Raw genomic sequence first — 13,294 nt, 5'->3', positions numbered from 1 at the left:
AGGTATTCTACCATTTTCAGACACTAAAATTGAACCAACCTCAGTATTCTTCAACTTTTGTAGTTCATTTTCCAGCCCCAATTTCTCCTCTAATACTACTTGAAAATCACTTTCCATTTGTTTGTATTTCTAAAAACAAATATTATAATTTCAGTAATAATGAAAAGCATACATTTCAATATAGAGAAATTATTTGGGCACTTAATTATTACAGTAAGAGAGTCTTCATTAACTCATTAAAATTATGAACCACTGGTATTATAATATCTGCATAATGAATGATAATTGGGGCTGAAAGAGGCAAGCCAACTAGAAGTTCAAGGAATAGAAATTTAGAGGACTATGGGGTATATAGCTCAATATTCCATAAGTGAAGTGTTTTTGAATGATAATAAGGTCTAGTAAAATCAAAAAAGGATATTATTTATCCCAGGTCACATATGCATAGGAATTTCTTGAATAAACTGAGGAAGTATTGAATCTTTAAGGTTATACATCCTGACAATTTCTAGAGTCTAACATTATCAAGGGCAAAGTGCAGTTTCAAACTGAGAGTGCTATACTTACAGCCTCTAACAAATCTTGATCACTTACAGCTCTGAAAAACAAACCAAAAATATCTATAATGTATTATCATTTTACATGTATATTTTTAGTTCTGTAACATATTTATATATTTTCTTTGAAAAAATATTAAGATAATACAAACAAGGTTAAAGAACACTTGGACTACCATTCCAAATATTCAATTCTCCCTCTAGAGATATTATCAGGTTGTTGTGTATCTTTTCAGAACTTGTTTGATGCATTCTTCAAATGCTACATATACCTATCCAATTCTATAATTTTTGTTAGTGGGTTAGATGACTTTCGTTTTCTTTTTCACATAAATGACATCAATGTATATATTGTCTTAAACTTATTATTTTCACTTAACACAATGTCTGAGACCTATTTATATTAGTAAACACAGATATATTTCACTCCTTGTAAGTACCACTTCTTATTCCATAGCAGGATTTGGCAAGCTTTTTCTCTCAAGGGCCAGATAGGAAAAATTTTAGACTTTGCAGGCCAGATGATTGGTCACTATCCCAGCTCTGCAAAAGCAGCTATAGATGATAGGTAAATGAATGGGTATGGCTAGGTTTGACTCATAGGCTGCAGTTTGCTGAACACTGTTCCAAGGTATGGGTAAACTATAGATTTTTTTGATAAATGAGTTATTTATTATAATCAAAAATTTTACGCTTTATTTTTTAAGATATAATTAACATAACATCCAATTAATTCATTTAAAGTGTACAGCTCAATGGGTTTTAATATATTCATCAAGTTGAGCATCTATTTTAACTATTTAATTTTAGGACATTTTAATTACCTCAAAAAGAAATCCTGTACTCATTAACAGTCACTCCCTATTCTTCCCAGCACTGCCTCAACACTGGCAGGCACTAATCTACTTTCTGTCTCTAGAGATTTGCCTATTCTGGATATTTCATTTAAATAAAATACATAACATGTGGTCTTTTGAAGCTGATTTCTTACACTTAGCATAATGTTTTCAAGTTTCATCCATGTTGTAGCATATATTAGTGCTGTGTTCCTTTTTATTGCCAAATATTATTCCATTGTACCAGTGTATACATTTTATTTATCCATTCATCAGCTATGGGCATTTATATTGTTTCCACTTTGGAGCTATTATGGAAAATGCTACTATGAATATCCATGTGCAAGTTTTTGCTTATATATGTCTTCAATCACTCAGGTATAACCTAGGAATAGAATTTCTGAGCCATATGTTGACTTTGTATTTAACATTTTGAAGAACTGACAAACTGGTTTTCATAGCAGACAGACCACTTCAATTCCACAGGCAATGTATGAGGGTCTCAGTTCCTCTACATCCTTGCCAACAATTATTATTGTCATCTCTTTTTTTCTTATAGCCATCCTAATGGGTGTGAAGTGGTAAATCACTGCAGTTTTGATTTGAAATTCCCTAATGAAAATGATGTTGAACATCATTTCATGTGCTTATTGACCATTGGTATATCTTGCTTCAGAATATGTCTATTCAGAGATTTGTCCATTTTTAATTTGGGTTATTTATCTTTTTATTACTGGGGCATAAGTGTTCTTTATATATTCTGGATACAAGTCCCTCATCAAATATATGATTCGTGAATAGTTTTTGCATTCCGAGTTAGCTTTTCACACTCTTGATGTATCATTTGTAGTACAAAAGTTTTTAATTTTATGAAAGTCAACTTATCTATTTCCTTTCTTTTGTTTGTTGTGCTTTTGGTGTCTTATTTAAGAAGCCATTACCTTACTCAAAGCCATAAAGATTTATTCTTATGTTTCTTGTAAAAGGTTTATAATTTTAGCTCTTAAATTTAGATCTTTGGTAATTTTTGAGTTAGGTCTAGTGGATGGCATGAAGAAAGGATGCAACTTCATTCTTTCACATATGGATATCCAGTTGTCCAAGTATCAGTTATTAAAAAGACTATTTTTTCCACAAATGATATATCCAATAAAAGGTTAGTATCCAAAATATATAATTTACCAAAGTCAACACCAAAAAAAACCACAATCTGATTTTTAAATGGGCAAAGGACATGAATAGACATTTTCCAAAGACATAGACATAGCAAACAGACAAATGAAAAGATATTCAACATCACTAATCATTGGGGAAATGCCAATCAAAACCACGATAAGATATCACCTCCCACATGCTATAATGGCTAAAATAAAAAACACAGGAAATAACAAGCATTGGTGCGGATGTAGAGAAAAAGAAACCCTTGTGCACTTTTGGTAGGAATGCAAAGTGGAGCAGCCACTGTGGAAAACAGTATGGAGGTTCCTCAAAAAATTAAACATAAAACTACCTTACAAATCCAGTTATCACACTACTGGGAATTTAACAAAAGAATACAAAAACACTAATTCAAAAGGACAGATGCACTCCTATGTTTATTGCAGCACTATTTACAATAGCCAAACTATGGAAGCAGCCAAAGTGTCCATCAATAGATGAATTGATAAAGAAAATACATAGAAATAGATGATATAGATGATATACATTAGATAGATGATATATATTAGATAGATGATAGGTGATAGATGATATACAGACATGTTCAATGGAATATTATTCAGACATATGAAGAATGAAATGTTGCCATCTGCAAAAACGTGGATCTAGAGGGTACAATGCTAACTGAAATGTCAGAGAAAGACAGATATCATATGATTTCACTCATATGTGGAATTTAAGAAAACAAATGAACAAAGGAAAATAGAGAGACAGATCAAGAAATAGACTCCAAAATATAGAGAACAAACTGGTGGTTACCAGAGGAGAGGTGGGTGGATGGATGGATGAAATAAGTAAAGGGGATTGATAATATACAAAGTAATGTATAGAATTGTGGAATCATATTGTACATCTCTGAAACTAATATGAGACTATTTTAATTATATTTGAATAAAAAATAAAAATATTTTTTAAAAAAAGACTATTCTATTCTCCACTGAATTGTATTGGCCTCCCTCTTAAAAATCAATTGACCATAAACATAAGGGTTTATTTCTAGAAATTCAATTTTATTCCACTCATGTATATAGGTCTAACCTTATGCCAGTACCACATTGTCTTGATTACTACAGCCTTGTATTGTTTTAAAATTAGTTAAATGTAAAAAAAATGATAAAAAATAATAAAATTAATTAAATGTGAGTCCTCCAACTTTGTTCTTCTTAAGATTTCTTTGGTGGTTCTGGATTCCTGGCATTTCTACATGAATTTTAGGACAAGCTTGTCAGTTCATCAAAGAGAAGGTTGAGATTTTGACAGAGATTGCATTGAATCGGTAGATCAATTTGAGGAACACTGCCATTTTAAGATTATTAAATCTAACAGCCAATAAAAATGGAATGTCTATCCATTTAATTAGGTCTTCCTTAAGTTCTTTCAATGTTTTGTGGTTTTCAGTGCACAAGTCTTACACTTCTTTTGTTAAATTATTTTTTGTCTTTGGTGGCATTTTATATGGAATTGTTTTATTTCATTTGCGGAATGTTCATCACTAGTGTACTAGTTTCCTAAGACTGCTGTAACAAAGTATCACAATCTGGGTAACTTAAAATTTATGTTCTTACATTTCTGGAGACTATAAATCTAAAATTAAGTTGTTAGGGCCATGCTCCCTCTAAAACTTCTAAAGGAGAATCCCTGTTTCCCTCTTCTAGCTTCTAGTAGTCCCTGGTACCATTTGGATTGCAGCAGCATAAATCCAATCTCTGTCTCCATAACTTCTTCCCTCTTTGTGTACAGTCTTCTCCAATTATTACAAGGATACCAGTCATATTGGAATAAGGGCCAATCCTACCCCAGTATGACCTCATCTTAACTAATTACATCTGCAATGACCTTATTTGAAAATAAGTTCATTATGAGATACTAGGAGTTAGAACTTCAACATAACTCTTTGGGGGACACAATTCAACCTGTAACAAGTTAGTTTATAGAAATATAATTGATTTTTATTTATAAATCTTGTATGCTGCAAAATGTGAATTCACTTATTTCTTCATATAGATTTTAGTGGCTCCCTTAAAATTTTCTAAATACAAGATCATGACATCTACAACAAGAGGTAGTTTTACTTCTTCCTTTCCAATATGAATCCCTTTCATTCCTTTTCTTCTCTAATTGCCCTGGCTATAATCATACTACAATGATGAATAGATGTGCTAAGCATGTCCTGTTTTCTTCCAGATCTTAGAATTAAGTATAGTGTTAACTCATAGAGTTAGTATACTAACTCATAGATAACCTTTATCAGATAAAGTTGTTAGGGCCATGCTCTTTATATATCTTGGATACCAGCCCATTATCTGAACTGTCATTTGCAAATATCTTCTCCCATTACGTGGGTTGCCTCTTCATTTTGTTGACTATTTCCTTTGCTGTGCAGAAGCTTTTTATCTTGATGAAGTCCCAAGAATTCATTTTTGCTTTAGTTTCCCTTGCCTTTGGAGACATGTCTTGCAAGAAGTTGCTGTGACCAAGGTCTAAGAGGTTGCTGCCTGTGTTCTCTTCTAGGATTTTGATGGATTCCTGTCTCACATTGAGGTCTTTCATCTATTTTATCTTTGTGTATGGTTTAAGAAAATGATCTAGATTCATTCTTCTGCATGTGGCTGTCCAACTTTCCCAGCACCATTTATTGAAGAGACTGTCCTTTTTTCCAATGGATATTCTTTCCTACTTTGTCAAGGATTAGTTGACCATAGAGTTGATGGTCCATTTCTTGCTTCTCTGTTCTGTTCCATTGATCTATGTGTCTGTTTTTGTGCCAGTACCATAATGACTTGACGATCACAGCTTTGTAACATAGCTTAAAATCCAGAATTGTGATGCCACAAACTTCTTCTTTCTCAAAATTCCTCTGGCTATTCAGGGTCTTTTCTGGTTCCATACAAATTTTAGGATTATTTTTCCAGCTCTGTGAAAAATGTCAATGTTATTTTGATAGGGATTGCACTGAATGTGTAGATTGCTCTGGGTAGCGTAGGCATTTTAACAATATTTCTTCTTCCAACCCATGAGAATGGAATGTTTTTCCATCTCTTTGTGTCTTCCTCAATTTCTTTCATAAGCGTTCTGTAGTTTTTAGAGTACAGATCCTTTACCTCTTTGGTTAGGTCTATTCCTAAGTATCTTATGGTTATTGATGCAATTATAAATGGGATAGATGCCTTAAATTCTCTTTCTTCAGTCTCATTGTTAGTGAACAGACAAGCAACTAATTTCTGTGTATTGATTTTATATATTTTATATTTAGATCTGTAGCAGAGAGTATTACCTCTGGCTCTTCCTTTTGTTGTGAATTCCTCCTTCTAGTCATTTTGCCCAGAGCAGAATAGATGAATGAGAGAACAAAATCCAAAATATCAACAACTGAAGAGAAGTACACACTAGATAAATCCAAGAGATCAGAAACCAAAAAAGAAAAGAAAAAAAAAAGGGAAAAAAGAGAGAATATAATCTCACAGGTGGACAAAACAGGGTAATCCACTTGGTCCTGGGTGTATTTTGGTCTGTTTGTTAGAAGACACTAAATCCCAAAATTGTAAAGAAAGCAAAATTTATATATATACAAAAATAAAATTGAACACAGTGAACAGAAGCCAAAAATGAAGACTATATCTATAAAATGTAAAAGTAAAAATTAAAATTAAAAAAAAAACGTAAAAACAGAGTTGATAAAATAAGAAACTAGATGAAAAGGAAAAGAAAAAGAAAATTTTAAACTGAAAGACTAAAGACTCATGTGGAAAAAAACCTCCAATTACTTTCCCCTAGCACAGAAATTTTTCAGTTCTGAGTGATCTATAAACTTGGTATTTGCCTGAGGATCCTTCTGGTCTTCTGGGGAAGGGGACTGATGCACTGATTCTCAGGTGTCTTTGCCTGAGCAGAGTCGCACCACCCCTTGCCAGGGGGCTGGGCTTAGAGTAAACTGCTTTGGGTTCTATGTGGCTTTTGTTCCCCAAAGGTGGGGCCTGGATCTCCAGCCCTGGAGCCGAAAGATCCTTGCCACCATTCTTCAGTGTACCCTCAGGGAAAGGCAGTCAATCCCTTTTGCGTAGGCCAAACTCCCCAGACTCCTGTAGTGCACACTCACACCAATCCTCCCAGGGGAGGGAGGGGTGTCTCACCACCACGCTGCTGCTCCCTGGGCCCCTGCGTTGAGCATGCACTCCCACTGCTCCTCCCAGGGGAAGGACCTGGGTTTCACAGTGGTTGTCGCTTGCTGGGCCCCTGCTCTGAAGCAGTCACCGACTATGCTGTGGTTTGCGGTTTATGGCAACATCTAGCTGAGAGGCCACTTGGGGGCTTGCTAATTATAGCCAGCTTCCCTGCTCCAATGCTTGGGAACTCTGCCACATTTAGGCTCCCCCTTTCTTTCTGTGAGACCACATTGTCCCACCTAAGATTCCACCCCACTTCACCACCTGAGCACCTTTCAGGCAGGGTCACTCCTCACAGGAGCAGACTTCTAAAAGTTCCAATTTTGCGCTCCACTGCTATACCACTTTCCAGCAGCCCGCTGACAGAGGCCCCCTCCCCCCACGATTTATCTTCTGATATATCCCCTCAGATTCACATCTCCACACCTCCAACCCTGCAAAAAGTGGTCACTTTTCTATTTGTAGAGTTGCAGCAATTCTTTTCTTACATCTCAGGTTGAATTCCCAGGTGTTCAGAATGATTTGGTAACTAATTAGCTAATTCAAGTTACCAGATGAAACTCACTGCCCTACTCTGCCATCTTCCCTCCCTCCTGGTTCTGAATTTAAGACTAAAACTACACTAAGACTTTTGCCACACCCTATCTTTATTTTAACAGAATTTTCAAGGATGTAACCGTAACAAGTTGTGTAAGGAGGCATCAACGGAGACCCTCAGTTCCCACTATCACATGCCAAAGTAATGGGTGAGGCAGATGGCCATTAGCACTTAAAAAAAAAAAAAGCAGGCAGCCAAGAAAGAGCATTTAAACCTTTCATTGACATGGACAATATAAAAGGGTCAGGAGAGAAGACATAAGAGTATTTCTCTGCAGAGAGCTATTGGGTGCCTTGAGCCACATACAAACCCTTAAGGGAGAGGAGGATCTGCTTGCCCTGATCACAAGCCTAGTGAGAGGCATTTTAAGAATACTTAGAAAATTGGGTGTTATCTGTAGTTACGGAGAAGGAAGCCAGTGACAGTCAAGTAAGACTTTTCCTGTATGCCTGACCTTTCTTTATTCCCTGTCTTCCCAAACACATGGAGAACAGAAACTACAACTAGATACTTGGAAAGGAGGTAATGAAAGAGAAAAGTCAGTCATAACCCCTAGCAGTTTCCAGATGGTATATTGGGTGGGAGGAAAAGGAGAGAAGTCTTTTTTTCTTTTTAAGATTTTATTTATTTATTTGACAGAGAGATAGAGAACACAAGTAGGCAAAGTGGCAGGCAGAGGGAGAGGGAAAAGCAGGCCCTTTGCTGAACAGGGACCCCCACATGGGGCTTGATCTCAGGACTCTGGGATGATGACCTGAGCCAAAGGCAGACGCTTAACCGACTGAGCCACCCAGGCGCCCCAAGCAGTCTTGACTTAGAATAAAAATTAAAATATTGACTATAATATTTGACAGGGAATTTTAATTTCCCAATTAAGGACAATGCTTCTAAATTAAATTTAAATTAATTATTATCTGAGAGTGATCAAAAAAGTCATGGTTTACCCTAGTTTTTATCCAGGAGCAAGGGGAAAATAAGCTTCAATTAGCAAATGTAAATGAACAGAAAGTGTCCAAATAAAAGTTGATTTGTGATTTCATTCTACAAGACATGCTTTTTCAACATACAAGTTTTGTAACTAATTTAACCTTAGTCACCGGAAAGAACTGTGGCTAATCCACAGTGACTATTCTAGGTACCTCATAGAAGTGAAATCATATAACTTTGTGGCTGGTTTATTTTACTTAGCATAATATCCTTAAGGTTCATTCATGTTGTAGCATATGTCAGAATTTCCTTCCTTTTTAAGACTAAATAATATCCCATTGTATGTATGTAACACATTTTCTTTATCTGTTTATCTGTTTTTGGTCACTCGAGTTGCTTCCACCTTTTGCTACTGTAAATAAGGCTACAGTAAACATGGGTGTATAAATATCTTTGAGACCCTGATTTCAATTTTTCAGGGTATCTAATCAGAAAAGAAATTACTGGATCATATGGTAATTACATTTTTAATTTTTTGAGAAACTGACATACTGTTTTCCATTGTGGCTGTACAATTTTATATTCTGCATGGTTACAATTTTAAAATTACACATATCATGAAAATTGACATAAGAACACTAAATTTTTTTAACAGTGTGCTTATTTATGTTTCCAATTTTTCTAAAATAAATGTCTACTCATTTTCATAATGAGGAAAAGGAGTTATTTTAAAAGCTTACCTCTCCAACATATTTGACTGTTTTTCAAATATTTTCAACATGACATTCAATCGATTCATCAATGAATAAGCAGTTTCTATCACAAAAAAAGGGGAAAATTTAAAGGTATTACAAATGGCTAGTTACACCTCTATGCTGATATACTTCACTACTGTATGTATGAGAACTAGATGAACATAACAAGGAGACAGTAATCAAGGAACAAATGCTTATGATAAATATAGCTACCACTTTATAAATTCCTGTTATATCACTATGCTACTTCACAATTCTCTGAATCCTCAAAATAACCCAAAAAGAAGATATTGTCACCATTTTCAAATAAATAGAGTCTCAGAGGGGTTCTATAACTTTATCAAAACCGTGCATCTAGTAAGTGACAAAACTGGATTGAGGTCAGTGTGTGTGACCTCCTTATAACATTATATATAAAAGGACTCTAAGATGCTGAGAGAAAAGTTGCTGCTGCTAGGTCAATAAAGTCTATGCTAACAATTCCGTTAAGTTTTCCACCTGAATCAAATAACCCAAAAGGTTAACTAAAATGTTACTTAAAAGGAAACCAACATAGGGATGCCTGGTTGGCTCAGTTGGTTTAAGCATCTGCCTACAGCTCAGGTCATGATCCCAGAGTCCTGGGATCGAGTCCCACATCGGGCTTCTTGCTCAGTGGGGAGCCTGCTTCTACCTCTGCTTGCCACTCGCCCTGCTTGTGCTCTCTCTCTCTCTCTGGCTAATAAATAAAATCTTTAAAAAATAATTTAAAAAAAGGAAACCATATAATGAGAATCCATAGTAATCAATGAACTCTCAGGGTAATAACACAAGATTCTTCAATCCTGTAACACAAAAAGTATATGAGAGAAGACAAACTTTTTTTTGCTGCGAGATAAACCAAACATGAAGTGTAAAAAGATAATGTTAAATAACATGGAAGCCGTCCACAGTTCCTATATACCGATTGTATTTTTTTTCTATTCCACATGTCAAAATAGTGGTACAGAGAAATATAATAAATGTTTAGGTGCTGAGAAGAGAAAGGAAGAAGATAAAAATCAGCTAAGCCTTAAAGAATGGGTAGGCTTTTATTAGAAAGAAATAGGCAAAATCAAAAGTAAAGACAGGAAAAAGCAGAAATGTGCAACATATATCAAGGGAACCAAATAAGTCAAGTACACATGATCTCAAGGGTCGTGAGATCAAGCCCTGAGTCGGGCTCCCTGGGTGGCAGGGAGTCCGCTTGAGATTCTCTCTCTCCCTCTGCCCCTTCCCCTCACTCATGCTCTCTCTAAATAATAAATAAAATCTTTTAAAAAAAATAAGTTTATAAAGAAACCAAGTAAACCAGAGGCTTTGTTCTAGGAGGGTCAGTACTCCTTAAAAATTCAAAATGTATGTTAAAAGAAGTCACCTTTAGAAAAATCAAATTTAGAATTTTTTATAGGCAAGAGAGAATATTTTAAATGGATAAAATATGAGGTGCCTGAGTGGCTCAGTTAAGTGTCTGCCTTCGGTTCAGGTCATGATCTTGGGATCTTGGGATAGAGCCCTGCATCAGGGTCTCCACTCAGGCAGAAGCCTGTTTCTCCCTCTCCCTCTGCCCCTCCCCCCCCCACGCTCACACTCTTTCTCAAAAGTTAGTCTTATAAATAAATAAAATATTATACCATATCATTTTAAGATTAATTTGATAATAGCATAGGGCATGATTTAAAATTATGCCTTGGATTTAGTAAAGGATTACAAAGAACATCAACTGTTGTTTCTGTCACAATTTGAAAGTGCAGTTCACAGAAGGGAGAAAGGCCCTGCTATGGATCAATATTCATCTGTTGACATCCTAATCACCAGTATGTTGGTACTTGGAGATAGGGCCTTTGAGAGGCAATTAAATCATTAGGCACATGAGATACAAGAGACAGGAGTGAGACTACTTCCTTTCCCTATTTTCCATCATTTGAGGATAATCTGCAAACCAGGAAGAAGGTTCTCACCAGAGCTTTACAATGCTGGAACCCCGATATCAGACTTCCCAGCATTCAGAATTGTGAGAAATAAATTTCTGTTGTGTATGCCACCCAATCTGTCATATTTTGTTATAGCAGCCCAAACTGACTAACACAGGCCTCCATCTATGATGCTACTAATTTAGGAATTTCAACTCAGTATCATAGACTGTGTAGATGGAAACATTTTAGTTCTGTTACCAGGTGGAATAGTTTGAGGAATCAACCAATTGTTCTTCCTCAAGTTCTCATTATGAATAATGTGAAAACCAAAAAATAAAAGAGATCAGGAAACCCATTCTAAGATTTTTTTATTTTTAAGTAATCTCTACACCCAATGTAGGGCTCAAACTCACAACCTTGAAATCAAGAGCCACAGGCTACTGACTGAGCCAGCCAGGTGCCCCCATTTCTTATTCTTACTGAAATGTTCCAGTAAAGATCCTCTTCCTGGTTACCAAAGTGGCCTATGAAGTAATTTTGAAGTAGCTAGCAGGGGAAAGGGAGATTTAGCTGCATATTGTGGGGGAATGTGAACCTCTTTTTTCTCTTTTATAGAAGCTGCAGCATTTTATTAACCGATAAAATTATTAATAATTAATGCATATTACTTATCAATTGACAGGTTTTTTTTTTCCTCTTTGGAAGAGGTCTAAGAAATAGCTAATCTGCGTAGGATTCATGTACATAGATGGATTACAAAAATGGGATAAAAACTTATATAAAATGCTTTTATCTTGCTTTATTCTCTTAAATGTCAAGGAAAATGTTTCTAAGCAGTTTACATAAAGTTATTCTTTTTAAAAGCTATACAACATTCCATTGCTACAAATGGACCATAATTCATTTAGTCAGTCCTAAAATGCATGTTGTTTCCATGTTTTTGCTTATACAAATATACTAAGAGTGTTACTTCTTATAGAAACAAATATAGAAATTATCTATATGAGCATCTATGGGAGAATTATAAATTATGACATAACCATAAAATAGAATATTATATGTCCATTAAAACTGCTAATACATCATGCCAGTATCTCTGTTGAGACAAATTCCTAAAAATAAATGTGTTGTTAAGGTATGCACATTTCTATTTTTATAGATATTACTATAGTGAGCTCCATAAATTTGAGAACAATTTTCATTCAAACCAACGAAGTATGACAGAGTTTTTCTCCATATGGTCACCAATATTAGTTGTTATTAATGTTCACTTCAATATGTCTTATAAGTAATTTTCATTTCCATGATCACTAATCAAGTAAAACCTCATTTCATTTGTTTTTGGATATTTTTATTTCTGCTTCTGTGAAATGCCTGTTCATATGTCCATTTTTCTCCTGAATTGTTTGACTTTTTATTATTCATTTGTAGGGGCCAGTTAATACTAGTAGATAATACGTAACAAATATCTTCTAGTCTGTTATTATTTATTTACTAATATTTATAGATTGTTTCAAATGTACAGAATTTTTATACTTAGTCAAATCTATTGATTTTTTCTTTTATAGTCTCTGGGCTTTACTTCAATCTTTAAAAGTCTCAATATAAATTAATCCCCTTAGTTTTATTTTATATTTTATAATCATGAGCTTTGGCATATTTACTGAGTCACACATAAAAATATATTTACCATTTAATGAATAACTACAAAGCAAGTATCCACACAACCACCACTCAAGGTCAACAACATGGTACCTGGGATTGCCAATATCCCAGAGGCTGTTTATGTGGCCCTCCCCATTCACAACCTTTCCTTCAGCCTATTATCCCTTTTTTTTTCTCATTTTTATATCTTTTCCACCTTTGTTAACATCCTTAATCAACATAGTGTAAGTTTCCCCAGCTTTTAATTTTTTACAAAAGAAAATTCTCCCTGTATTTATGACTTGTTTCTTTCAATCAATATTACATTTGAAAAATTAATGGTGTTATGAGTAGCCATTTCAAACATTTTTATTATGGTACAACTTTCCATTGCATGAATAGGCCACAATTTGTTTATCCACTCCACTCTACAAATATTTGGAATCTTCGATTTGGAGGCTATTACAAGAAAAAAAAAAAAGCAAACAACCAAAAAGAACTTGGTATGAAAATACTTGTACATGTATCCCAGAGCATATGGACAAGAGTTTAAGGACATCACTAAAATTGCAGAGTAGGAGACCCCAGCTTCCATCCCTCTACAAAGATCAACCATTAAACAGCTGTCCATGAATGAAACAACTCAGGTAGAGCTCCAAATT

The 13,294-nt window shown here is 34.9% G+C and overlaps 1 protein-coding gene across 5 annotated transcripts in view; it reads right to left on the bottom strand.

The window, feature by feature from the left end:
* Window positions 1–13,294, bottom strand: part of CCDC7 (coiled-coil domain containing 7) — a 310,496-nt gene that overhangs the window by 237,650 nt on the left and 59,552 nt on the right. For all 5 annotated transcript variants that reach the window (XM_034643982.1, XM_034643983.1, XM_034643984.1 and 2 more), the window contains exons 9-11: window positions 9,040–9,115; window positions 568–598; window positions 40–129 (exon numbers count right to left, since the gene is read on the bottom strand). In XM_034643982.1, coding sequence (XP_034499873.1) covers window positions 40–129; window positions 568–598; window positions 9,040–9,115 — 197 coding nt within the window. The remainder of the gene's footprint in view (window positions 1–39; window positions 130–567; window positions 599–9,039; window positions 9,116–13,294) is intronic.

Source organism: Ailuropoda melanoleuca, chromosome 15 (genome assembly GCF_002007445.2).
Source record: "Ailuropoda melanoleuca isolate Jingjing chromosome 15, ASM200744v2, whole genome shotgun sequence".
Classification (NCBI taxonomy): domain Eukaryota; kingdom Metazoa; phylum Chordata; class Mammalia; order Carnivora; family Ursidae; genus Ailuropoda; species Ailuropoda melanoleuca.
This window is presented reverse-complemented; position numbering and strand designations above follow the sequence as displayed.